This window comes from Peromyscus californicus, unplaced genomic scaffold (assembly GCF_007827085.1).
Source record: "Peromyscus californicus insignis strain IS unplaced genomic scaffold, ASM782708v3 Scaffold_20__1_contigs__length_68692818, whole genome shotgun sequence".
Lineage (NCBI taxonomy): Eukaryota > Metazoa > Chordata > Mammalia > Rodentia > Cricetidae > Peromyscus > Peromyscus californicus.
Window position 1 is genome coordinate 30,239,172 of NW_026294503.1, and position 25,416 is coordinate 30,264,587.

Below are 25,416 nucleotides of genomic sequence, written 5' to 3' on the forward strand. Positions count from 1 at the left end.
TTACACAGTACATACTTTACCAACCAAGTATCTCTCTACCCCTAAAGGACACGTTTTTCTGAAGTCTAAGATAAACACACAGAGCCCTCTATGTCTTAAGTGGCACAGTCGGGGAATTTGACATGCAAAGAAGCCAGCACCCACGTCAGGAAAGAGATCAGCAGAACCTCGGATGCCCATCACATCTGCTCCCTTTCAGCTACTCTCTGACTCCCATCTTCAAGATGGAGGGAAGCACTTAGACTCAAAGGCAGGGAGTGGTATGTCAGTGATTATTACATGGTATTAACGGTAGCACGGCATCAGGCAGCGGAAGGCATGGAGGGAGGAGTCACAGAACAAACTGAAGCTTCAGGACTAGCAGAGGCTGTGGGAATGCAAAACAGTGGAAGCAGTAGTAGCAGTAGACGCTGCAGCAGCAACAGTGGTAATAGAGAGGGAGAGGCAGGAGAAGGTATGCATGGGTGGTGGAGGAGGCAATGGGTCAAAGTCGCAGTCAGGGTCAAAGCTGAGGCAGCATTCATGGTACACCGGGTACTGGGGCGGGGGCTTTGCCTTGGCTCATCCACTGCTCACAAGAACACTTAGCGAAGCTGTATGGAATGGGTTTTCACAGATGAAAATCCTGAGGCTCAGAAGGGTTAGCAGATTTTCAAGGTCACTTGACTAGTGTCCCGCAATTAGAACTCCAGCAGTCTGGCTACAAAGCTTATCTTCGCAATAGCATTCACTCAGTGAATAGTAGCATGCCTAAAGAAGATGGTAAGCATATTCTCACTGCATAATGATTATATTTTAACTGAGTCTTTTTTTTTCTTTTCTTTTTTTCCGAAACTAAGTGTAGCCAGAGGATTAAATTTTGGTCAACAAGATATATGCGGAAACACCAGATATACGCAGAAGCACCACATACCCTGTGTAATGTGTGTATGTACATGAGTGTTCACATGTATGGGCAGGTTCGTGTGTGTGTGTGTGTGTGTGTGTGTGTGTGTGTGTATGAAAGAAAGAGAGAGAGAGAGAGAGAGAGAGAGAGAGAGAGAGAGAGAGAGAGAGAGAGATTTAATGTCAGGAATCCTTCCTCAAGCCTTATTCATTAAGAGTTTCTCATTGAACAGAACTCACCAAACTCACCAAGTGGTTAGTCTTGATAATCAGCTTACTCCAAGGATCCTGTCTCCATCTACCAAGGCCAGAATTACCAGCAGGGTACCACACTGACCTACCATTCACCTGAGTTCTAGGATCTGAATTCTAATCCTGAGGCTTGCGCAGCAAGTGCTTTCACTGTGGAGTCAACTCCCAGCTCCTACTTCCGACATTTTTAAAGTCTAGGGTCTCTTAGGATTTATGTCATTCATAGCAAAACCTAATTTGAAATAATGCCATGAGTTCTGACAATTACAGTACAATCCATATGCCCTAAAAAGATACCTACAAAATCAATGCCACTTTGTATGGTATTCTTGACTTCAAAAACAAAACCTAATAATAAAACATAACAGGATTTGAAAAATCTTGTAATAGATGAACTATGAAAGCAGACATGTATAGATAGCCTTGCTTCCCTGGAGACAGTTTCTTGTCACCTCATGTCTGGGTCACATCAAAAGCCTCAGTTTGGTTCCCCCTCACTTCTCCCACCCACCCATTCAGTATTTGTGCGTGCGTGCGTGCGTGCGTGCGTGCGTGTGTGTGTGTGTGTGTGTGTGTGTGTGTGTGTGTGTGTTGTGTGTTAAGCATGTTCACGGATGCACCTGCAGATGCCACAGCTTTATGCCCAGACATCTTCCTTAATGACTTCTGCACATTATGCTAAAGATATGTTTTCTTAATGAATCTGGCTTATAGTTGCCTATACTGGCTGGCTGGAAAGCTTCAAAACTTCACCTGTCTCCACCTTCCCACCCCCCACCTCTAAGTGCTAGTGTTACAAACTCACAGTCCCTTGGCCCTGCCCAGCTTTTGCATGGGTACTGGATGGACATCTGAACTTGGGTCCTCGTCCTTGCACAGCATCTCTCCCTAGCTCCCTATTCAGAAGATTTTCGCCTAGCCAACCACCCTTAAAATTTGTTTTCTGCCTGAAAATGAAATAATCACTGCGTTATGTGTACCTAGCATATCCAAACACTTGATGGCATAACTTTTCTAACCTGTGCCAAAAAAATCTGAAACATAAATATTTAATCACAACCCACCCCCCCCTCTTTCCTAGATAAGAGAGCAGAAGTAAGAGATAAGGTCAAAGGCTGCACTGAGATCACACAAATCTGCACTGGGGCCAGGAATCAGCCACGCCCTCCGGCACTAGCATGCATTCATCACACTACACTGATTTCCAGGCAACACCAGCCACAGCAGATGAACCCATGCCAGTCAACCCTCATGATTCTTCAGGTTTCCTGGGGCCTCTTCCCTGAGCAGTCAGATTTCTAATTGACCCCCGAAGTTAAACTTCTCAGCCTCTCCTTTAACTTCCCCAATTCTAGGACTCAGTATTCCCAGCTGCCAAATGGGGTAAACCTACTTTCATGAAGGGATGATGCAGAAGATCTGGGGGATAGGGCCAGAGAAAAATGACTTCAAATGCAGCTAGGAGAGTTATTTACCAATGTCGTCATTCCTACGCAGCCGTTCAGATGGGTGGACAGGATGCAGTCATCTCCAGCGAACTTCAGCTGACTAAAGTAGCACCTACAGTAATTCCTGACCACTTCCTGATACATCCCTCCATCTCACCCTGCCCCCCCCCCCCCCCCGTGCACTTCCTTAGTATTAAAATTCAACAGGTAATGAATGTGGTAGAAAACTGTGCGAAAGGGCTGCGGATGTAGTTCAGTTGGCAGAGTGCTCGCCTGGCACGTACAAAGCCCGGGTTCCATGCCCTGCACCCATAAACCAGGCATGGTGGTGCACACCTGCAATCTCTGCACCAAGGGGGAGAAGGAAGATCAGAAGTTCAAGGCCATCCTCAGCTACATGGTACAGTCAAAACTAGCCTGGGGCTACATGAGATCCTGTCTCAACAAGAAAAGACGGTCAACATGGCTCTGTAGATAAGAGTATGTGCTACTGAGTCTGAGAACCTAAGTTGGATCCCAAGAACCTATATGATGGAAGAGAGAAAACCAACTTGTTCTCTGACTTCCACATGTATGCCATAAAACACATGCACAAACAAATAAGCATAAACAGAAACAAAAAAAAAAAGAGAGAGAGAGAAAGAAAAATTTCGGGGGTCCATCATGCTACAAATACTGAAAGAGCAGTGGGCACACTTCCAGTACGCTGTTTCTAATCCGCCGTGCTCTTGATTTTTTAGCCAGTGTTGCTGGCTGAGCCCCCAAAGCATCAACATGTTTCCCAGACATGGTGGGCCAGGGACCACTCACCGATTCCATAGTGAATCTCTTGAGGAAAAACTGGAGAGCCGGGAGGCTGAAGATCTCATGTCTCAGCCGTCACATCCGAAAACAACCTGAATCGTGTGGGGAGAAAAGGGGACACAGTCAGCCAGGGGGGCTGGGTAAGAAAACCTGCACCCAACCAACAGAGGCGGGGCCCTCATTAGGAGTGCTCTGGCTCCCCAGGGTGGCCAGTCAGCGTGTGAGGGTGGACAGCTAGCATGTGTCACTCCCCACAGTGGGGCTGACACCTCCATCAGAGCAGCTCCTGCAAGACTATTCAGGAACTTTCTTGCCTTCTATTTCTGGCTCAGCCTTGGAGAGCAATTTACAAGTCATTAACTTCTCTAGGCCCAGGCTCCTTAAACATGAACTAACGGTGTGTGGCAGGTATGATGGACAGATAGACAGACAGACAGACACATGCAGCTATGTGCTTACTGGAAAGCAGAGAAACCCGTCCAAGGAAGAGAGCAGATGGAGATGAACCTACATATTTCAGGACAGCCCCTGTGAACCTGGGAAAGGATTTTAATTAATGCATGCATACCAAAGCTTAATTAATTGCTGAGTTCAATGAATGCAAGAAGTCTGGAATGAAAGACATTGCATAAGGAAGTAGCTTCACTATCTGTAAGATTGAGAGGAAAGAGAGGTGGGTTTGTAAACTACCACGAGCCATGGGGCCTGCTTGGTGCTTCTCCAGGGATTCCTAGCTCAGAGTGATAGCTCTATCCAAGACCGGAAACTCTAGACCCCACCATCACCCTCAACCCTAGATCTGACCCATCCCCCAAGTCATGTCTACCTTACTTCTTAAAAACCTATCCACTCAGCTGTCTCTGTCTCCTCTGATGCCCTGGACCAAGTTCCCAGTATTCTCATCAGGACCACTGCAACTGACCTAACCTCAGTACTAAATCATGTCTCCCATGATGAAATCAGGGAAAGTGTAGCATGACATCCACATATCTATCACCCAGCCCAGTCAGCATCAAGCAGTGTTGACAACATCAAACTCACACCCACTCTTCAATTTCCTAGTAGTCAAGCATGGCATTTGTCTTTTACAATCCATATACAAACAGGACTCACATCTATTTTTTAAAGGTTTCAATTATGTGTATATGAGTGTGTCTATGTGATATGTGCACATGAATGCATGTGCTTGCAGAGTCCAATCCAAAAGAAGACAATGGATCCCCTGGAGGAGGAATGACAGGTTGTTGTGAGACGCCAGTTGTGGATGCTGGGAACTGAACTTAGGTCCTCTGCTAGAGCAGTAAGTGCTCTTAACTGCTGAGCCATCTCTCCAGCCCCAAGACTCTGTCTCATAAACAAGTTGATGTGCAAGATAAAATTTATAATAATCTGATGGTGTCATCTCTCACCTCTCCACCCCCAGCTAACCATTTTTCAATGGCTTCTTGGTACTCTAGAAAAAAAGCTATTTAAATGTAGGCCATCGCTATGGCAGGGTAGGGAAAAATCGAGCAACAGTAAGTTTCTGAACACCTAATTACCAAAAGTGAATTCAAAATCAAATGCATGATGAAGCTGGGGTGCTTTGGGGTACCCTCAGCCTTGTTTCATTGCATGACTTTTCTTCACCCTGAGCTCTGATCATGTGGCATACACACTTTGCACTGTGCAAGCCCTCACACTGATTAAGGCTGCTTAAAACACCTCAGCTCACATTTGAGGCCACTGTATGCTATGAATTCCAGTGCTCTTATGGAAATACAGTGGTTTGATTATAGAAAACAAGGACTTTCACTACTTTCCTACAGTCATGTCTCAGCATCGAGACATTGAATCAGTCTGTCTTTGGACTGTCTTGTATCAGAATGTTTGATTTTGGGAAAAAACGTGCTCAAATTGCTGGCTTGAGTTTCATAGAACAGGTTACGTGAACTTTTGACTTAGGATCAGGACAGAATATCCAACGATTTCTGAAACAGCCTTAAATATACTTCTACTTTGTACTATGTATCTGTGAGAAGCATCATTCTTTGAGCTGATGATTATAAATATGGATCAGCTCTGAAAAACACTGAAGATGCTCTGTGTCTTTCAATCTCAAGTATTCAGCCAGGACTTAATTTGTGTAAAAATAAACAAGTACATCCATCTCATTAGTGTACATAATTGACTTCCTCTTTAATAAAAGGTCATTTTAAAATAAATGCATGCTTTCATTTGTGTACATGCTTTATAAGTTTCCATAACAGAGGTTGCTTTAAAAATTTTCAAGTGAAAGAGGGTCAGGGATGGACAAAGTTTAAGAAGCGCCGCTCCATGCGAAAAATGCAAATCGCCAATGCAATGCTCGCCCGCCTTGTTGGCCTCAGTTTGCCACCAAGTCTGACAATCTGAATTCTGGGGACCCACATGGGAAGAGGAAAAAACCAACTCTCCCAAGTTGTCCTCTGACTTCCACACGCATGTAAAAACGGCACGTTAAGAGCACACATACAAAAATAAATGAAGAGATGTATGCATTTTTACGACTACCTAGACATGGGAATATGAATTTATGAACACCAATGATCATGAACACGAGTTGGGGGGGAAAAATGAAACCCTGCACACGGACATCTAGGATGACAACTGACACAGCTGTTCTTGCCGAGTTTTCACCTGCCTGGTGACAACTTGACCCCCACAAAAGCCCTCAAGACAAAAGTCCTCTTTATAGAAGAGAAAAATCAAGACCAAGAAACAAACAAATAAACAAAAAATACTGTGCTTGAGACAGCGCATGGAAGAACCAGATTCTGGATCCAGGCTCAAAAGCTTGAACCAAGAATGTAGTTTGGTTGGTAGAGTGCTTGCCTAACATGCACAAAACACTGGGTTTGATCTTTAGCACCATATAAATCATGCACACTTATAATCCCAGCACTTTGAGAACAGAGGCAGAGGCAGGAGGATCAGGAAGTTCAATGTCATCCTAGGCTGCATAACGAAGTTGAGGCTAACCTGAGATACATGGGACCCTGTTTCAAAAAAATGATAATAATAAAATAAATAAACAAATTGCAGCCATACTTCTTGTGCATAAAAATGTCTTCCACATGTTGCTACACGAGTCCTGGTCCACTCACCTACCTCAGCCTTAACCTTTGATGGGTTCTCAGAACCCCACGTTCATCAGTTAGCCTCACAGGCTCTCAGGTCCTTCTCTGTGAAATGAGGCCACAATTGTAGCCTAGCCCACATCAGTACACACTATGAATCTTCAGAGAGCTGTGTGTGAAAAAGCTGTGTGAGATGTGATACTCTGCTGCCTTGATGATGACCTCAGCTGTGAGGCGTGACACTCTGCTGCCTTGATGATGACGTCCTAAGATGTCTCCCAAAGTGCTCTAAGCTAAGCTAAGCACACACATTAAGACTACTGTATCCTGAGACTGATTTTGTTTCAGAGGATATTTCTTTCCAGAGGGATCAGGAAAACTACTAAGGCATAAAACCAAGACCATTCATTATCATAACACTTGAAGATAAAAACTGCTTTAATTTTAAGGCTGTGTTCCCCCCCCAACCCCCGCTCGGGACTAGCTTTTATGAAAGTGAGATAAATAATACATTTCAATTGAAATGATTTTCTTAGAGGCCGAGAACCACAAATAAGTTTAAAAAATCATACTATTTAGCAAATTGGTAGGTTTTTAAAAAGATCTTTTAATGTGTATGTGTGTATGCACCTGCATGAATTTATATGCACCACATGCATGCTGGTGCCCACAGAGGTCAGAAGAGGGCATCGGATCCCTTGGAACTAGAGTTACAAGCAGTTGCAAGCTGCTTGATGTAGGTGGTGGGAACTGAACTCTGGACCTCTGGAAGAGCACTAAGCATTCTTAACCACTGAGCCATCTCTCCAGCCCCCAAATTGGGATGTTAGTATTTTTGATTGACATATATTCATTGTACACACACGCACGCACGCACGCACACACACCACACCTGAACATTTGAACCTAGGCTGTGGGCAATGTTGCGGAGGGTGGTAGAACCTTTAGAAGATGGGGCCTAATTGGAGAAAGTAGGTTGCTGCAGACATGGTTTTGAAGCTCATACTTAATCCCGGGACTTCCTTTCTTCCTCTCTGTTTCCTGTCCATCATGAGGTACAGAAACTTCTCTGCCACAATGCTCTGCTTGAGTACAGAGGATCAAGTGACCAGGAGCCGAGCCCTCAGAAACTGTGAACCAAAATAAATCATCCAATCCTTAAGTTGTTTATACCAAGTATTCTGTCATAGATACAACCTAAGTAATTAATGGTTATAGTATTTATATTAATTACAAATATACTCTCTCCAGTGCCAAACCTCACAGACAAGCTGAGTTTTATTTCATGGGCACCTCACAGACATTGAATTCACATCCTTTCAGAAAGGATGTTATGAGCTCTGGAGTCATCTGCAGCTGGCTACAGCTCAGACAATTGCTTCCTCTCGTAAAACCATGTCAGACACTTTTCCTATTTACCAACACGATTTTTCCTGTTCAGTGGGAGCTGTACTTAGACAAAACCAGGGGCCTAGAGAAAATGCACCAAACATACTGTTGTGCTATTATTCCTTTCCATTTCCTAGCTGCTCAACTTGTTTCTTCAGGGTGAAGCTCCACCCCTTCTAGGAAGCATTCCCAGAATTTCCTAGCCCCATAGTTTACCCATTTCTGAACTCTTGTGGCATCAATAATAATGAAAACAACCCCTCAATGAGCAGTGTGCTGGTCAATCTCATGTGTCAGCTTGGATTGACTAAGAGCTGCCCAGGCAGCTGTAAAAACATTGTATGTGGATGTGTCTGCTGAGGGTGTTTCTGGGGTGAGTGGGCCTCATCCAGTCTGTTCAAGGACCTAAATGAAGCAAAAGAGCAGGAGTGGATTTGCTCTCCACTAGAGCCGAACTCCATCTTCTTCTGTCTCTGGAGACCGGGATTCCTTGTTCTTAGGCCCTCTGATTCAGGTTAGGACCAACACCTTAGGTCTCCTGGTCCTCAGGCTTCCAGACTCAAACTGAACCCCATCACTGACCTTCTTGGCTTACCAGCTTGCAGATGGCAGATCGTGAGACCTCTGTCCTCATTAAAGGACAGCACACCCTGCTGCAAGCAACACCTGCCTCTCTCTCCTGTCTACCCGCAAGAGGCAAGCTTAGAGGGAGCCAGGGAGTAGCTCCAAGATAAAGCCCTCAGACCAGGATGAGTAGACACGAGGGAAGAAACACACAGCTCCCTCAACACGGAGAGACCCCTAGAAGAACGAGGCATAGCACAGTGAGAGTCCCTCTACTGGGAACCGCAGCTTCTCTATCTCTCTGCTCCATGCCTTCATCTTTCATATTTATAGTCGCACATTTCCTCTGCCTTTGGCTTCAAGAAGCACACACCTCGAGAGGTATGATGACAGTTATGATGCAGTGTTGTTAGGAGGGGGAAAAGGATCATAAAGTGTGAGCCTTGCCTGTGTAGGGCAGATATGTGGCTGAGGAGAGGGAGACCCTATCCTTCACTGAGGTGCTTGGCTGAGGTTTAGGCACAGTTAGATTAGGTCTGTGAAAGAAGAATGTTAATTTCGTGTTTAATCTTTTATGTAGGTACTCCTCAAGGGTTTTCTTTTCCTTTCTTTCTTTCTTTCTTTCTTTCTTTCTTTCTTTCTTTCTTTCTTTCTTTTCTTGCTTTCTTTTTTTCTTCTCTCTCTCTCTCTGTCTCTCTCTCTGTCTCTGTCTCTGTCTCTGTCTCTCTCTCTCTCTCTTTTTAATGACTGAAGCTGTCAGTTGCAGGGAGTTCCCTGGCTTGATTGATAGCTGTCAATCTTCCTTCACACCTGGCTGCAGTGTCAGCTACTTAGGGCAGAATGGGTAACTGCTCCGGGCTGAGCAAGAGCGTCGTTAGAAGCACTAATGTTCTCCTCACTCTCCCCGTGTCCTGCAAGGCTGTGACTGACAATGAGCCACTCCTGTAGGCCTGTCGGGGGCAGCGGCAGCTAAACTTCAACCCCACTGTTTTCCCAGGAACCACAAAAGCTGTCCAAACAGACACTCCCTTGATAGTTCCTGGCGCTTTCATTGAGACAGCTGAGGGCGCTTTAAAAGCCTTGTGACTGTTCAGGGACACTGACACAGTGACAGATACCCAGATAAGACCTTGAACCAGCCAGCCCCAGATGCCCCAGAGAGACTCTGTTCCAATCACAGGAACTATCACAACTGTCATGGTGGCTGTTCCAACCTGGCTTCGCCCTGGGAGATGCTGCCTGTCACAGCAACTCCAGACACCATTCAGCGACTGAAGGAGACTTGGCTTTGTCATGACAGCTTCCAGTGACTCACTGCGGTGCCACCACAGCCATCCAACATCCTCACAACAGTCTTCAATCTGGTAGGGAGGTGCCCCCGCCCAGGACATCTAGGGCTTATGTACAATTGTTTACAAGAAAGCAGCGATCCTGAGTTCAGTCCAATGGAGTGTCCTTCTGTTCGCTTCCCTATGTTGCCTCTACTGTTGCAGTCCAAAATCTAATAAGGCCTCCTTAACGGTTTTATTGCCTACTTGTGGTCTTTACCACATGAAGGGCAGGCTAAGCTGATAGCATGAAGAACAGACAACTCCCAGGGCTGCCAGCCCCAAGCATACCCGTAGCAGCAGCTGAATAGTTCCAGAAGGAGGGGGCAGGGACTGTGAAGAGCAGAAAGTACAGAAGAATTCCAGAAAGCCACCAAATATTAGTGCTTCCCTCTCCCAAGGAGCTGTAACACTATGAGCTGAGAGTTCCAACAGTCAAGGCTCCGAGCTATAGTATGACCTTCTGAGTGCTAGGTAGTTACTGTACTTGAAACTCAGCACTTTAACATGGAATGCAGGGGGTCCTGCCAAGGTAGGCTTAGAGATGCTGACACTAAGGGAGAGCTTCTATCTAAACAGAGCAAATGACCCATAGCCAATAGGTGATGGAACAAATAACTGTCACTATGGTGACAACCCCAAAATAGAAAGGACACCTGCAGCCCAGAGTCCGGACTTAGCAGCTTGTCGTCAAGATCAGCAGCATGGACATATTTCATACGCCTGCTCATCCTGTTGGGTGTGTCCAGTGACCCCGGTCCCAGTGACAAACAGAGAGGATGCTACTTCCAAGGCCTGCAAGTCACCTTCCAGGAATAAAACCTCAGTGTCCCAGGCTCCACTCAGTCCAAGGACAGGGAAAACAGTGTAGGAAGAACGTTCATGGGAAGTTTTAGTCCGTCTGGAAGCCTTGTGGCTGAGTGCTTCCTTGAAGCATTCAAGTCCAAGTGTCAGATCCTCTGCCACCTGCTATCATGAGTCCTCACCAAGCCCAGGGCAGCGAGAAGCATCTTTCTTGCTCCATCTTCAGGAGACAACAATAACCCTCACAGCCTAAATAACAATTGCTTTTTTTTAAAAAAAAAAAAAAAATAACAAAGCCAGCATGTGTTGCATGGCAAGTATGTGTATCACACAACAAAAATGAACTTCTTTAATTTCATAACAACCTGAGAGCAGGCGTTGTTGCTCCATCTCATGGGGAAAGGAATGGGCTAAGACAGGATGAGCATATTGCGAGAGTTTTTATGACTAACCAATGAAACTTGGTGTCCTGGTGAGCTGACAACCTGACACAGCCCAGAATCATCCGAGAGGAGAGTCCCCATTGAGGAACCTCCCAGGTCAGACTGGCTTGTGGGCATGTCTGTGAGGGATTATCATGATCATTAACTGATGTAGGAGGGCCCAGCCCACTGTGGGCGGAACCATTCCCTGGGCAAGTGGTCTTAAAACTATATAAGAAAGCTAGCTGAGTATAAGCCAACCACGGAGCTGGCTCCATGGTTCTTGTTGCACTTCCTTCGCTGTGAAGTGAGTTGCCCAATCAGAGGTTAATCAGAGGTAGTGCTGTGTGGAAGAGCAAGCAGGCCTGCCTGCCTTCAAGTTCTTGCCTCAATTTCTCTCAACAAAGAATGGTGATCTAAAAATTGTAAGGTGAAATGAACCCTTTACTCCCCTAAGCTGATTTTTGTTAGAGTGCTTTTATCACGACAACAGAAATAAAACTAGAATACCTAGATATGTCTAAATCCTTTCTTTCCCTTAGATCTCACCAGCCTTTCAGAGCAGGCTAGGCCTCGAGAGAAACGACTCTATTGCACGCATCCCCCCACTTGGGATGTTAGAAGTGAAAAAGGACTTTTAAGAAGCTAGCCAGACCAGCCTCACTCATGTTCATGCCTCATCCCATCAGCAGCCACCACCCTGCCACCCAACCACACAGCCACCCGGCCACACAGCCACCCAGCCTCCCAGCCACCCAGTCACACAGCCACACAGCAACCCAGCCACCCAGCCACCCAACCACCCAGCCACACAGTCACACAGCCACACAGTCACACAGCCACACAGCCACACAACCACCCAGCCACCCAGTCACACAGCCACACAGTCACATAGCCACCCAGCCATCCAGCCACATAGTCATACAGCCACACAGCCACACAACCACCCAGCCACACAGTCACACAACCACATAGCCACCTAGCCACATAGCCACCGAGCCACCCAGCCACACAGCCACCTGGCCACACGGCCACATGGCCACCCAGCCATACAAGCACCCAACCACCCAGTCACCCAGTCACACAGTCACACAGCCACATAATCATACAGCCACACAGCCACACAACCACCCAGCCACATAGCCACCCAGCCAGATAGCCACCCAGCCACACAACCACACAGCCACACAGCCACACAGTCACATAGCCACACAGTCACACAGCCACCCAGCCACACAGCCAGCCAGCCACATAACCACCCAGCCACCCAGCCACCCAGCCACACAGCCACACAACCACCCAGCCACCCAGCCACACAGCTTAGCTATGTTCTTCTCAATCATCTCATTTCCTCCCTCTGCAGTGGCCATATTTTCACAGGTTAGCACGTCTGACACAGAAAGTGTATTCCTGTCAATGCATTTCAACTCCTGCTTTCTCTGCCAGCACTGTTAGGACATCAATAATGCATCTTGGAATCAAAGAAATCCCAGAATCAAAAGAAACAATGTACGTCTAAGTAACATTCAAATACCATCTACTGAAAGCTGAGCACAGACCTCACAGGACTGTCAATGTGAGAAACAAGGAGCCAAATCCCTCCTTCAGATCTCCCAGTGAATCCTTCTGAGCACACCTGGTCCCACATGAAGACTCACCCACACAGCCCCTAGTCTAGCTGTAGCTCATACATCCTAGGCTTGGCATCCTTGCATATCTGCGGGGCTAATGAGAAAAGAATCCCAACCCCTCATCCCGACTGTTCACATATAACATGCAAATGATACCCGTCACACTGGAAAAACATGGACTAGACATCTGATTATCTTTTCTTTTGCCAGATCCATTCATTCCTACAATAGGTGGCAGATATTAACAAGGTACTGAGCCAAGCCGGGCACTGTCTTCTGGTACAAATCACACGGGTGAATAGCCGTGGGCACCTACAAAAGGAGAAGTTACTATAAAGCAGAAAAATGATGCAAATGACTGGATGGATGGAGTGGCTTCATGGAGCTAGCGGATGGCAGCATCATGTTTTGAGGTGGAACAGGAGGCTATCAGACAGACAGAAAGGAAGAGGAAATTCTAACACCTTAAGTGCAAGGCCACAGACTACGGAAACTGCTCATTGTGGAAAGGTGTGTTGCTCTATCTGGCAGTGTTGCTACATCCAGAAGTGTAAGGCAGTATCTGTATGTTATTTCAAGGCACTAAGTCTGTTTCCATCTACAGCTGTGACCAGATGCAAATGCAAAGGTTTGCATTTTAGGAGGCTCTCGACCTGAAAGTTAAGTGACATGGAAGGACGAGGCTTTGCATTCTGGGAACTGATGGACCAGAGTCCTGCCTCTTCCCTTGCCAGTCTCAGCTTAAGCTTCTTGCCTTTCTGAACCCAGGTATTCTAATTTTTAAAGCTTGCTTCCATAATAAAAGTAGCCTCAAGCCAGGCATGGTACCTCCACATCCAGCACTTGGGAAGGAGAAGAATGAGGATCAGAAGTAGCAAGTTGCCGGGCGGTGGTGGCGCACGCCTTTAATCCCAGCACTCGGGAGGCAGAGCCAGGCGGATCTCTGTGAGTTCGAGGCCAGCCTGGACTACCAAGTGAGTTCCAGGAAAGGCGCAAAGCTACACAGAGAAACCCTGTCTCGAAAAACCAAAAAAAAAAAAAAAAGAAGTAGCAAGTCATGGCTATATAGCCAGTTTGAGGGTAGCCTGGATACAGGAAACCTTGTCTCAAAAAATCAATAAATAAATAAATCCACATCCAGCCTCACCTCGCCAATTCCTCAGCTGATCTTGTTTCCTCAAACTGGAAGCCTCTGTGTCCTCATCCAAATGGATCTCAGCTGAACTGCTGCTCAAAAGCCTAAAAGATTAAAAAGCCTCTAGTTTCTGGTCTTCACACCTTATATACCTTTCTGCTTCCTGCCATCACTTCCTGGGATTAAAGGCGTATGTCTTTCCCAAACAAAACATGAGATCTCAAGTGCTGGGATTAAAGTTGTGTGTCACCATGCCTGGCTATTTCCAGTGTGGCCTTGAACTGAATGGATCTCTGCCTCCGGAATGCTAGAATTAAAGGCATGTGCTACCACTGCCTAACTCTATGTTTAAAATAGGGGCTATTCTGTTCTATGACCCCCAGGTAAGTTCATTAGGGTACCAATATATTGGGGGACACAATATCACCACAATTAACTTTTAGGAGAGTTCTGTGAATTAGACCTTCTAGCAAAACATGGGTAACTGATGCTTCTCTTGACATTTTTTTTTTTTTTTTTTTTTTTTTTGGCTCTCTAGTCACAAACCAGTACAAACTTGGTCTTCCAGGGGTAAGCCAAGACAAGTGAACTATTTCACATGCTGTTTTAAAGTTTCTTGATAGTACATCAGAATGTTCTAGTGCTGCAGCTAGGACCACTGTCCATTTTCGTAGCCCTAAGAATGCCTGCTGCATAGCAGGTAGTCAAAAGCACCTATTATGGCCAGAATACATTCTCTGAATCAATTAAAATGGGACAGGGCAGAAATATGTCTGCATGAACTGTCAAAATGGGAAGGTTGGAATACCTTTTATATTTCAAGCAATCACTATCTATCTTTCAATCTATCTGTAGATATATCTATATATCTATATGTATATATCTCTATCTATCTGCAGATATATATCTATATATGTCTTTCTTTCTATCTATCTATCTATCTATCTATCTATCTATCTATCTATGCACTCGCACATGCAAGTAGCCTTGCATGCCACTTTCTCCAGCTAGACAGGAAACCCAGGGACAAATTATCTTCTTGCCATACTTAGGGAAGCTATGTGAGCCAGGAGCACCAGGACCAGGCAGCTCAATCTTTAAACACCTCTCTGAAAAATCTGTTTCTCAGAAATGTTGCTGCCTGTCAACAGAAGAGGGTTTTCTCAGTTTTAATAATGGCATTATCTTAGATTCTTTGCTTTTAATGAGGTTTTTAATACTTCCCATCTCAACAGCTGTTTGTCTCCAAGTGTAATGGGGTGGGTAACACAGTGACAGGATACAGAGCTGGATGTGCTGACTCAACTATTCCCTGAGCCATTTGGGGTCACCTACACAGGAGGACAAGCTGCGGGCTTCAGGGTGTCACCTGGAACAGAAGGCTTTTGGAAAAGCTCTCCGGTGAGCAAGACATATTTATGAGTAAAGCCACTCATTATTCCTCCCCTCCTTCCTCTCCAGAGAAACCTTCAGAGAACAAGAAGACCCTGCAGCCAGGATCGTACCTGGCCCAGTAGATGTTTGGTGAATTCATGAATTAATAAACCAAACAAATACCTCATGCCAAGACTTTCCCAGCAGAGTCCAACTCCTCGTTGCCAAAGGATTAGCAACACATTATCAGGACATTGGTCCCTGTAAGCCTCTTGCTTGGCAGTTGTGTGTGGTGTGGGATGCCATGACAGGGCCCCATCTTCTAGAACCTGCTGCAAACCAAAGTGCTCTTAGATATTAACCTAGTCTCCTCATTTCCCTAAGATCTTATCACCAATGACAAAGAATTAAAAGGATCTAATCAAGGTAGAAGTATTAGCCCTCTGAGGAGCAACATATATGGTCTTGGCTACTAGCTAAGGAAGGGCTACTAGCTCCTTGGGATCTCAGGTGCCAGCAGAGAAGCAGGGTCGGTCATGCCATCTACACCTCACAAGCACTGTGAGGATTCCTATAACAGAAAGCACTTCAGAGACATCCTATTGTGGCATCTTAGCAGCTTGACCTGATAGGTACCCCGATCTCACAAAAATCTTGAATGACTATGACTCAAGCGCATCACTACATGGCAAAAATGGAGAAACTGGACTGGAAATATAGCCCAGTTAGTAAAGTACTTGGCTCAGCATTCATGGGAATGGGAGAAAGAGGGGAGAGAGAGAGAGAGAGAGAGAGAGAGAGAGAGAGAGAGAGAGAGAGAGAGAGAGAGAGAGAGAGGGGGCCATACCAAAACCAAAGGCCACCAATCGCAGGACAGGCATGGACAGATGCATATGCACCCTAACATGAAGTGCAAAGGAAGGTACACAGCTGTGGCAGGGCCCTTCCCCATGGCCAGCTGCAGAAAAGCAGCTGGGTAGTTTCCAGATTCCCCGAGGGGCCCTGACTGAGGACTTCATGTGCTGGATCAGGACATTCCAGCGTCAGCCTGCTTCCTCTGCAGAGCCGTTTCCCTGGCTCAATCTGGCAGGAGATACAGGCTGGAAGAACTGCCCTTCCTCGCCCCTCCCACCTCCATGCTGGGACTGTTGTGAAAAGGAGTGGCCTGGCAAGAAGCAAACCTGGAAGCCTGGCTTAGCTAGACATCTCTTGGAAGATAGAATCAGCAAGCATTACCTTATTGGAAAAAAGATGTGGAATTTACAGACTGACAAAACTGACCCATAGGAAGCAGGAAAGAATGGAGCGTCAGCCATGGCTCCATTCCAGAGCTCTTAGGATGTGGTCAGGGGAAAAAAATCTCTCTCTCTCTCTCTCTCTCTCTCTGTCTCTCTCTGTCTCTCTCTGCACGCACACTCTTGGGAAGACAGAGAAGAGTTTTCTGGCAAGCTTGCCTCAAGTGGGCTACTGGCCTGTGTACTGGCCTGTGGGCAATACCCAAACACAGCACCACAGCCCCAGGGAGAGGAAGCCTCTCTCATCAGGCAGATCTAGTAAAAGCTGGCATCTGAATGTATACCCAGCCTGGAACCTTCTCTGCAACTCTGCTGCAGCACTGAGTTATCTATTCCATGTGTTCCAGACAGTGCATGGTACAGGCTTGGAGAGGGAAAAGAAAATTTACCCAAAAGAAAGTAGGAGAGAGGAGCGAGGGGAGAGAGCGAAAGAGGAAAAGAATTCTCTCTCAGTGGTATAGAAGTTGTTTTAGAAAGGATGTTCTCTGTGTGTCTCTCTGGTGGCAATGACAAAACAGGCATTATCCCACCTGACTGTAGCCAATTTCACAACCAACTTCAGGGAAGAGGCCAACACACCACAGCAGCCCTTAGCTGACCTCAGAACTACGGAGGGGCTCCCTACCCCTGGTAGCAAAAGGCTATAGTCAACAAGGAACCCCAACAGATGGGCTGTGGGGGGTGGGTCCTGAAGATCATCTTTCATGCTTAGCCCAAGTCTCAGCTCTGCCCAGGGCCGCACCATTGAGCCTTCGCCTTTTCGGGATTCTGCCAGCCATTCACTCTCTGCCCCTCAAAACCACACATCTGCAGGAACCCCGAGGCTGCTACTCTGGAGGTCGCACTGCCCCATCGATACCTGACCACATCTTCCTAAAGCTCCTTGACATGGCCAGCAAGCACAGGAGAAGCAGCGCAAAGGCACGAGTCATTAGGGACCTGCAAGCCACACCACAGTGCCATGCCACCTCACATCCATTAGGTCGGCCCGCAGACAAGAAAACAGGCACATAGCGAGTCTTGGCAAAGGTCTGCTGGCAGGTGGGAGTGTCAAATCGCTCAGCCACTTTACAAAGGTCTGACAGCTCCTCCCCAGTTAAAAATAGTTACCTGATGGCTGAGCCATTCTACCCCAGGCATATGCCCCCAAGGAATTGAAAACATAAACTCAAATCAACACTTGAAAATGAATGTTCACAGCAGCACTTGCCATGACAGCCAAAAAGTAGCAATCGCTAGATGTCCATCACCTGGTAAATGAATAAACATTGCAATCTACCCACACAACGGAATTATTGAACTATAAAAAGGCATGAAGGGCACATGGTGACTTGAGGCAGCCAAAGGTTACCTAGCAGGAACCTTCTCAAAGAAATGAACCAAAACAAACATTCAAACAAAAGGATTTTTGGCATATACTATACCATTGGGTAGATCTTTTGAGTGTTAATACTGGATGCTAAATGAAAACCATACATGAAATCTTACATGGACAATTCCATACACATGAAACATCCAGCCAAGGTACATACATAGAGATGGGAAGCCAACTGGTGGTTGCCAGAATTTGCAAGGAGAGGGGACCATGAAGTGTGTTGACTGAGTACATGGCTTCCTTTAGGGTGATGAAAAACATCTTGGAGCTGTACAGAAATGATAGTCACTCATTATGAATGGACTCAATGTCATTGAACCATATGCTTCCACAGGACTAATGGATAGTTTTACATCAATTCTACATCAATTGTATGTGTGTGTGTGTCATGCCAACCCTTTACAAAGCCATCCTAATTCAAGGGAGTTGCGTGTTTCCTACTGGAACAAAACAGTCTATTGCCTGGCCTATACAACTACAGTTGTGAACTGGTACATTTCCCTCCTGTCTCCTTTAAGCCAGTCTTGCTCCTTGCAACCAAAAGCTTCTGAGTGGACAGGACCCTCAATGGCCTCCCTACTGTGTGACTTCAGAGAACACTTCTCTTGAGTCTTCACTTCTTCATCAGCTCAGTAAACAGGGCTGATAATACCTGCTTCATTGGGTTTGTTTCAGAGTATTACCACAGCTCCTATGAGAATATTAGGTGGAGTTCCGAAGGTGACTTCATTCATTCCTTGTAACATAGAGTATGACTCTCAGTGGCAGTATCATCTATCAGGTAGAACTGGTGTTGGGTTCGCACCAACAGGAATGGCAGCTGTGTCACCAGCTTGCTGGAACCTAAGCTTGAACTCTGTCCCTCAACTGTGACCTTGGGAAAATTGCTGCTCAGGGATTTACAGTTCACCCGCCTATGAAATAGGAATAATTATAAGTAAGGATGGAACAGATCAGTGTCTGGAGTATGTACGTTGTTATTGTCATTGTCATAGATCATACATACAGGGCCTAGTCACTGGCTCAGCAGAGTTGAGGTTGACTTCGTCCATGGCCTCCCTCCTTCCTTCCCACCAGCAACTGCTTACGGAGTGTCTTCATCACCAAGGAGCATCACAGTGTCTTGGATCAGGCAGGACTTTAGCTCCTCTGGACTAGGAGTAGGACAGCTATGACCTTGATCACAAGCATCACTGCCAAGGAGTTCTGCTTCTTCACACCAAACATCCCCACTCTTTCAACCAGGCCTTACCTACCGGGTTTTACAGCCAACTCAAGTTTCCTTGGTGTTGTTCCTTGGTGGGCACACCACCAGACTACATTTCCCAGACTCCTTTGAAACTGAGGGTGATAATGGGTCAGAGTTCTAGCAAAGGAGGAGGGTGGAAATGGTGTAAATCATTAACAGGCTTTTAAGAAGTGGGTGTGTCTCCTCCAGCTCTTCCTCCTCTGCCAAGGAATGAACAATATGAGAAGTGTTAGGGCCACAAAAGCAGAAGAGGCCTATGTTTGAGTATGACCACTGAAGGAATTGGAAATACCCATTTTGAAGAAGAAAAAAATGATAACCTCACATTTTTATAAACACCGTGGGGACTTTTTGTTGCCGCAGATACTGTTGCTTTATTACTATGGTACCATGATAGTCGACTGAACTGAATTATAAAAGGTCTCATGAATAGCCCCCCAAATACTATATCTGAATGCCTACTAATGTCAGAACCTGTAGATTCAAATACCACTGCACTAGGATTTGCTCTGACAAGGACACAGGATACTAAGGGAGACAGAAGCATCTTGAACAACAAAAACATCCATGATGGTGTGTCAGTCATCTGAAGAAAAGCTTGGCCAAAGAAGGTACACTGAGGAACAGACGTGGTGAGGTCCACTCTCCAGGAACCAGGCTGCTCAGAAACAGCTCCCATAACGTCAGTATTCCAGCTCAGGAGAAGAGACATTCTTCCCCTCATCCCAAGTAGACCAATATGAAAGGGTGGAGGCAGGGGGGACCTGCCTGAGAGCAGAGGGGGAGGCCTGACCGGGAAGAACACCAAGGGATGGTGCACCAGCTGCGGGGTGGAGAAGGGGAAGGAGGAAAGCAGGAAAGAAGGAAGATGAAGCCGAGGAGGAAGGTGAGGCAGAGTCATCAATAGACACCTGTGGCAGTTCAGGGACATGTGGCTGCGTCATAGAAAAAAGCTGAATGATTTGAGCCAGCACGTTCCAAGGAAGGCCTGTCTGAGGATTCCATTTGCCAGCCTTTCTCAACTGCTGCTCTCTGGCCTGTGTGATTCCCACAGGGTGTTTTCCTGTCCCCTCCCTGATCTGGGCTTCTCTGCTGCTTCTCCCAAACTCTGTCCACTCACTCCACGGTCCTCAGAAACACAGTCATTCCCCCTAAAGCCTCTGCTTTCCTCCTTCTCTATGTCCTCAAAGCTCTCTTCCATGAGTCAGCCTCTTAGGGAGGACCTACATTACTCTAAAGAAGCCCTGGAAACTGACTGTCATGAGGTCAAGTCACACAAAGGTGCTTAGAGCCAGGGAGAGAATGAGAGACCTAGAGGCAGGGGTCTTGGGTTTAAATAAACCATTATCTATGATTTGGGGACTTTGAACATTTAGTAGAAAGTTTCGAGCCTAGTTTCTTCAAAATGGCTTATTTCTACTATTCTTTTTTTTTTTTTTTTTTTTTTTTTTGGTCATGATGTTTTTTTTTTTTAATTTTGCAATACAATTCTGATATGTAGAACTGAATTGTATTTCTACTATTCTTAATAAAAAAAAAATAATGTCTCTACTTCCTCACAGCCACTTTCTAGATGAGGACACTGAGGGCCTCAGAGGTTGAACAAACAGCTTGAGCTCATAGCTAACAGCAAAGTCAGTTCTAGAAGCCACATCTATCTAAAACTACAGTAGAAGGCAGTAGAACTAAATTGCTCCAATTGGCTTGGATCAGTTCGCAAGCATGACTGAAGTCCGTACATACATACATATATATACTACTTCCTAAGAAATTATGTATTAAATTTCAAAATGCAAATAAAAAAACTTACCTTTGGCCTATTGGTTATACCAAAAAAAGGGTACCTGATTGTGCCTGGAACTGACAAGGACTTGAAGATGTGAATATCCTCAAAGCCCTGCTCTAAAGACATGAGCTGGTCAACTTCCCTGAATAGCAACTTAGAAGCATGCATCACACATGAAAATGTGCCTGTTCTTTGGCCCATCAATTCCACCTCCAACAACTCATCACAAGTAAGTATTTAGACAAGGATATAAGTGAAAAAAAAGAAAAAGCAAACCACCTATACATCCACTATAAAGAGTATTTGAGTATGAGGGCTCATGCCTGTGGTCTCAGCACTCAGGAAGAGGCAGGATGATGGGAGTTGGAGACCATGTGTGACACAGAAGACCCTGTTTCAAACAACAGATGATAGCAATAAGTATGATCTGAGATTTACGTGAAGGGTTGTATATCATCTATCACTATGGCCATGTGTTCTCTGATCTATACAGCCAACCCAACGGAGCAATGTCTACAGACACTGGATCTCTCTAGATCTCCAGCCCAGGAAGTCTAATGCCCCTTTTTTGCAGCCTGCCAATCAAACAGCCAAATGTTGCCTCTCTTGTCAGTCATAGACATGTCTCTGCCACACCAACAAGCCCTGGAGAGCACTCCACTCTCCAAGAGCCCTTCAACGTGGCTGACTCAGACCACACACATCTCTGTATTTGCTCTTCCTTTCAAAGCGCCCATGGCCCACCTTGTAGCTAGAGGATTTTAACAATGTAATCTTTCCAGGGATGTGCTGGGATCAGCACTGACACTGTCTGGGAATGATGCCATGTCCTGCTCAGCAGGTGATGAAAGGGACTAGGTGGATTCACTCAGTTACTTCCTAAAGACATAGCCGGTGGTGGGCACCAAGGGTGGATGAATGAGTGTCAGCCTAAAGAGACCACAGGCCAGCAGGGTGAAGAGACAGTGAAACATCAACATGGCCTATGTTTTGATGAGGTCCAAATTCTATCTTAGGGATCAGCAAATGGCAGCCTGGTCACCCACATAATAAACAGTAAGAATGCTATCATCAGTGCCTCACACTAAGCCAGGTCTAAGAATCTGTAAGAAAGAAGACAAGGGATCACTGTGAAGAGTAGAACAGCAGAGGGGCAGAGAAGGGGACATTTTAGCTGGCCAGGTCAAGGGGAACCAGCTTTGCTGCTCTGCCTAAGGGCCGTTTTTAAGCCATCCAGACCACAGAATGCAGACCTTTCCAATTCTATTCACTCTTTCTGCCTCTAACAACTGGATTTTGCACACTGACATGCCCTTGTCTAGAGTCTTGTGTCTGGATAGGATTCGGAGAGAACAGGTAACTCTATCCAGAGTCTTCCAGGGGCCACACAAGTCTTCTTTCAGCTGTCTCCAAAATACTCTTCAGTGGATGCCAGGAGCATGGATAGAAAGAGAGGAAACTGAGTCTCAGAGAAAGGAAGCTACCCACAGTCACAAAGCAAGAGAAAGAGTCAGCCTGCCAGCCAGGACTCTGATGGCTGGAACTTTCTTTGTTCCACATCACACTGCCTCCATGACAGAGAAGGACTCACATGGTTACTTTCCCATCATTTAAAATCTGTGTTTGGGAGCTGAGGAGAAGGCTCAGCCAGCAACATGCCTGCTGAGCAAGCTTTAGGGCCCGAGTTCAAACCCGTAATACCCGTGTAAAAAGTTGGGTTTGGTGGCACATGTCTGAAACCCTGGCACTGGGCAGGCAAAGACAGATGAATCGATGGAGTTTGCTGGTCAGCCAGTATGATCAGTCAGTAAGCTTTGAGTTCAGTGAGTAACCCTGTCCTCTGCGCCCCCCCCCACTCCAAAAGGTAGAGAGAATAGAAGACACAGTGGCATTGACCTCTGACCTCCCCACCCTGCATCAATGTGCGCGCGCGCACACACACACACACACACACACACACACACACACACACACACACACACAAATACATACTGCAAAATACATTCAAAAGAAAAAGAAATAAACAGCAGTATTCTTCCCTCTGAGTTGTGTGTTCTCCCAGTGTGCCTACACAGAGAGCCCAAAGGGTGTGGCATAGCCCCAGCAAAAGGCTTCTCTAAAGGTACAGCTCACAACTGTGGTACAGGATAAAGCTGAATCTCCTCAGGCCTGCCCCTGCCCACCTGTTCAGGTCCATGCTGGCTTTGCTTTCCAAGCCCACCTCCCTCTTCCCATCCCCCACCACCAACTTCTTCCACAGTGTCTGTACACACTGGCCCTGCTGACTCTCCTGTACCTGGGCAGTCTTTGCCCTTGGCCACAAAACGCCTTTCACTCCTAGTCAAAGGCCATTGTCATCTCTGAGAAGATTCGGGAGCCCTCTTTCATGAGTCCCACAGCGCATCAGAAGTCACTTTGCCTTGGGAGCAGTTCACATGTCTTAACCCTACAGACTAGGGGATGGCTTACCTCCTAGAACACCAAGAAAGTTCTCACTAAGTGCTTCCATTGCATAGTGTCCACAGAAATCCCAGCAGGATTAGTGTCACAAGCCAGCTGCAGTTAGACACATGTGGTAATTTTCTTATGCTTAGGTCAGATGCCCAATCATCATGATGATATTTAACATCACCATTGCCGTGGCTGTCTGCATGTCCACCATCATCACTGCCATCACGGTTGTTATCATCACTGTTACGGTTATCCTTATCACCTTCATCAGAAGCAGCATTACCATCATCATCATCATTGTTATCACCACCACTACCATCACCATCATCACCACCAACATCACCATCACATCATCATCACTGTCATCACCATATTAGTTGTCTAAGTGTGCCGTAATAAATCACCAAAAATTGGGTGTTTTAAAACAACAACAACAACAACAAAAATGTACTCCTTCATAATTCCATAAGGCCAGAATTCCAAAATCAAGATGTGGGCAGAGCCATGATCTCTTTGATGCCTTTAGGAGACAGACTCTTCCCTTGTCTTTTCCTAGCTTTTGATAGCTACCAGAAGTCCTATCTGAGAGTCACATCATCCCAGCATCTGATGCCAGAGGATTCCTCTTCTTTGTTGTCTTCTTCCTATGTGCTTTCTCTTCCCCCTCCCCCCGACCCCCTTCCAGTCATACCATCCTATCAAACCCAATGTCTTAGGTAGGGTTTCTATTGCTGTGATAAAACACTGTGACCAAAAGCAACCCGGAAAGAACAGGGTTTATTTCATTTATACCTCCAGGTAACAGTCCATCACTGAGGGAAGTTGGGGCAAGAACCTGGAGGCAGGAACTGAAGCAAAAGCCATGGAAGAATGTTGCTGACCAGTTCGCTCTCCCTGGCTTGTTCAGTTTGTCTTCTTATACACCCCAGGACCATTTACCAAAGGGTAACACCCCTACATGGGGCTAGGCTCTCCCACATCAACATTAATTAAAAATTTGCCCTATAGGTTGATCTTATGGAGGCATTTCCTCAATTGTGGGCTCCCTCCTCTCTGATGACTAACTTGCATGGAGTTGATGGACAGAAGGAAGGAAAGAAGGAAGGAAGGATCCAGCACACTCAATGAATTCATTTTAACTTGATTTCCATTGGTGAGTTTATTTCTCCATAATTTACAATCCAAGGCTCTAGGGATTAGGACTTTAAAAATACATTTTTGGAAGGGCATGATTCAACCTGCAACAATAGCCCCCACTCTCATGAAAGCAGCTACCATTCCCCCTTCTCCTAGTCCCCAGGTAGCAGGCATGCACTCTCCACCTACCTCTGCAGAGCGTTCTGGCCACAGCCAGAAGTTTGATTTTCTCCATTTGAAAGGAAACAAAACCAAAGTTCAGAGAGGCCTCAAACTTTCCTCAGGTCATCAAACAGCCAATCACAAGCCAGGCTGGGATTCATGTGAGCCCAGCCATCTACCACTCAAGAAGCTTTGTTTCTGCTGCTCACTCACTCACTCTGCTGACAATGGCTGCCATCTGCAAATACTTCACATGGCGCCTCTCCTCACACCGGAAGTTTAAAACATCCTCACTGAACTCAGCTTACCCCAACCAACTCAAAACCCATTCCAAGATGAGAACATCCCACACATTCATGTTCTGTCCATTAAGATGCTTTAGGAAGAAAGGAATTCTGAAGAGCAACACCTATCTTTTTCACTGCCTAACTCATGCAGCTCCGCTTATACAAACACCTGCTTTTACTGTCTCCAGTGACAGCAGCCTCTGGGGACTCTCTCATCTTCAGCATGATACACAAGGTACCAGGACCCAAGCAATCTGCCCTAAGAGGTAGCACGTGATTGTCTGGTTACAAGTCCGGACGTGGGAAGAGCACTAGTCACAGGTTTACCTTCAATTTCTATGTGAAAATCTCTGAGCACCAGGGCACAAGTCCTTCTAGTCCTCAGCAACAACTCACAAGTTTTTCAACTTTAGCAAAACACAGGATGCCAAAGAAGAATAGAGAAAGGCGTCATCATAAAAGACAAACTACCCATCTGCTGCACTACAGGGTAGGAACTCCGCTGAGCACATGTCAAGGGTCCTGGGTCTGAAGGTGGTG

At 46.1% G+C, this 25,416-nt stretch overlaps 1 protein-coding gene across 5 annotated transcripts in view; it reads right to left on the reverse strand.

The window, feature by feature from the left end:
• Nucleotides 1-25,416, reverse strand: part of Asap1 (ArfGAP with SH3 domain, ankyrin repeat and PH domain 1) — a 319,306-nt gene that overhangs the window by 280,168 nt on the left and 13,722 nt on the right. For 4 of the 5 annotated variants that reach the window (XM_052747906.1, XM_052747903.1, XM_052747904.1 and 1 more), the window contains exon 2: nucleotides 3,396-3,481. In XM_052747906.1, coding sequence (XP_052603866.1) covers nucleotides 3,396-3,454 — 59 coding nt within the window. In that variant the 5' untranslated portion in view covers nucleotides 3,455-3,481. Of the gene's footprint in view, nucleotides 1-3,395; nucleotides 3,482-25,416 lie in introns of those variants that run through there. The other variant, XM_052747905.1, reaches the window with a different exon arrangement.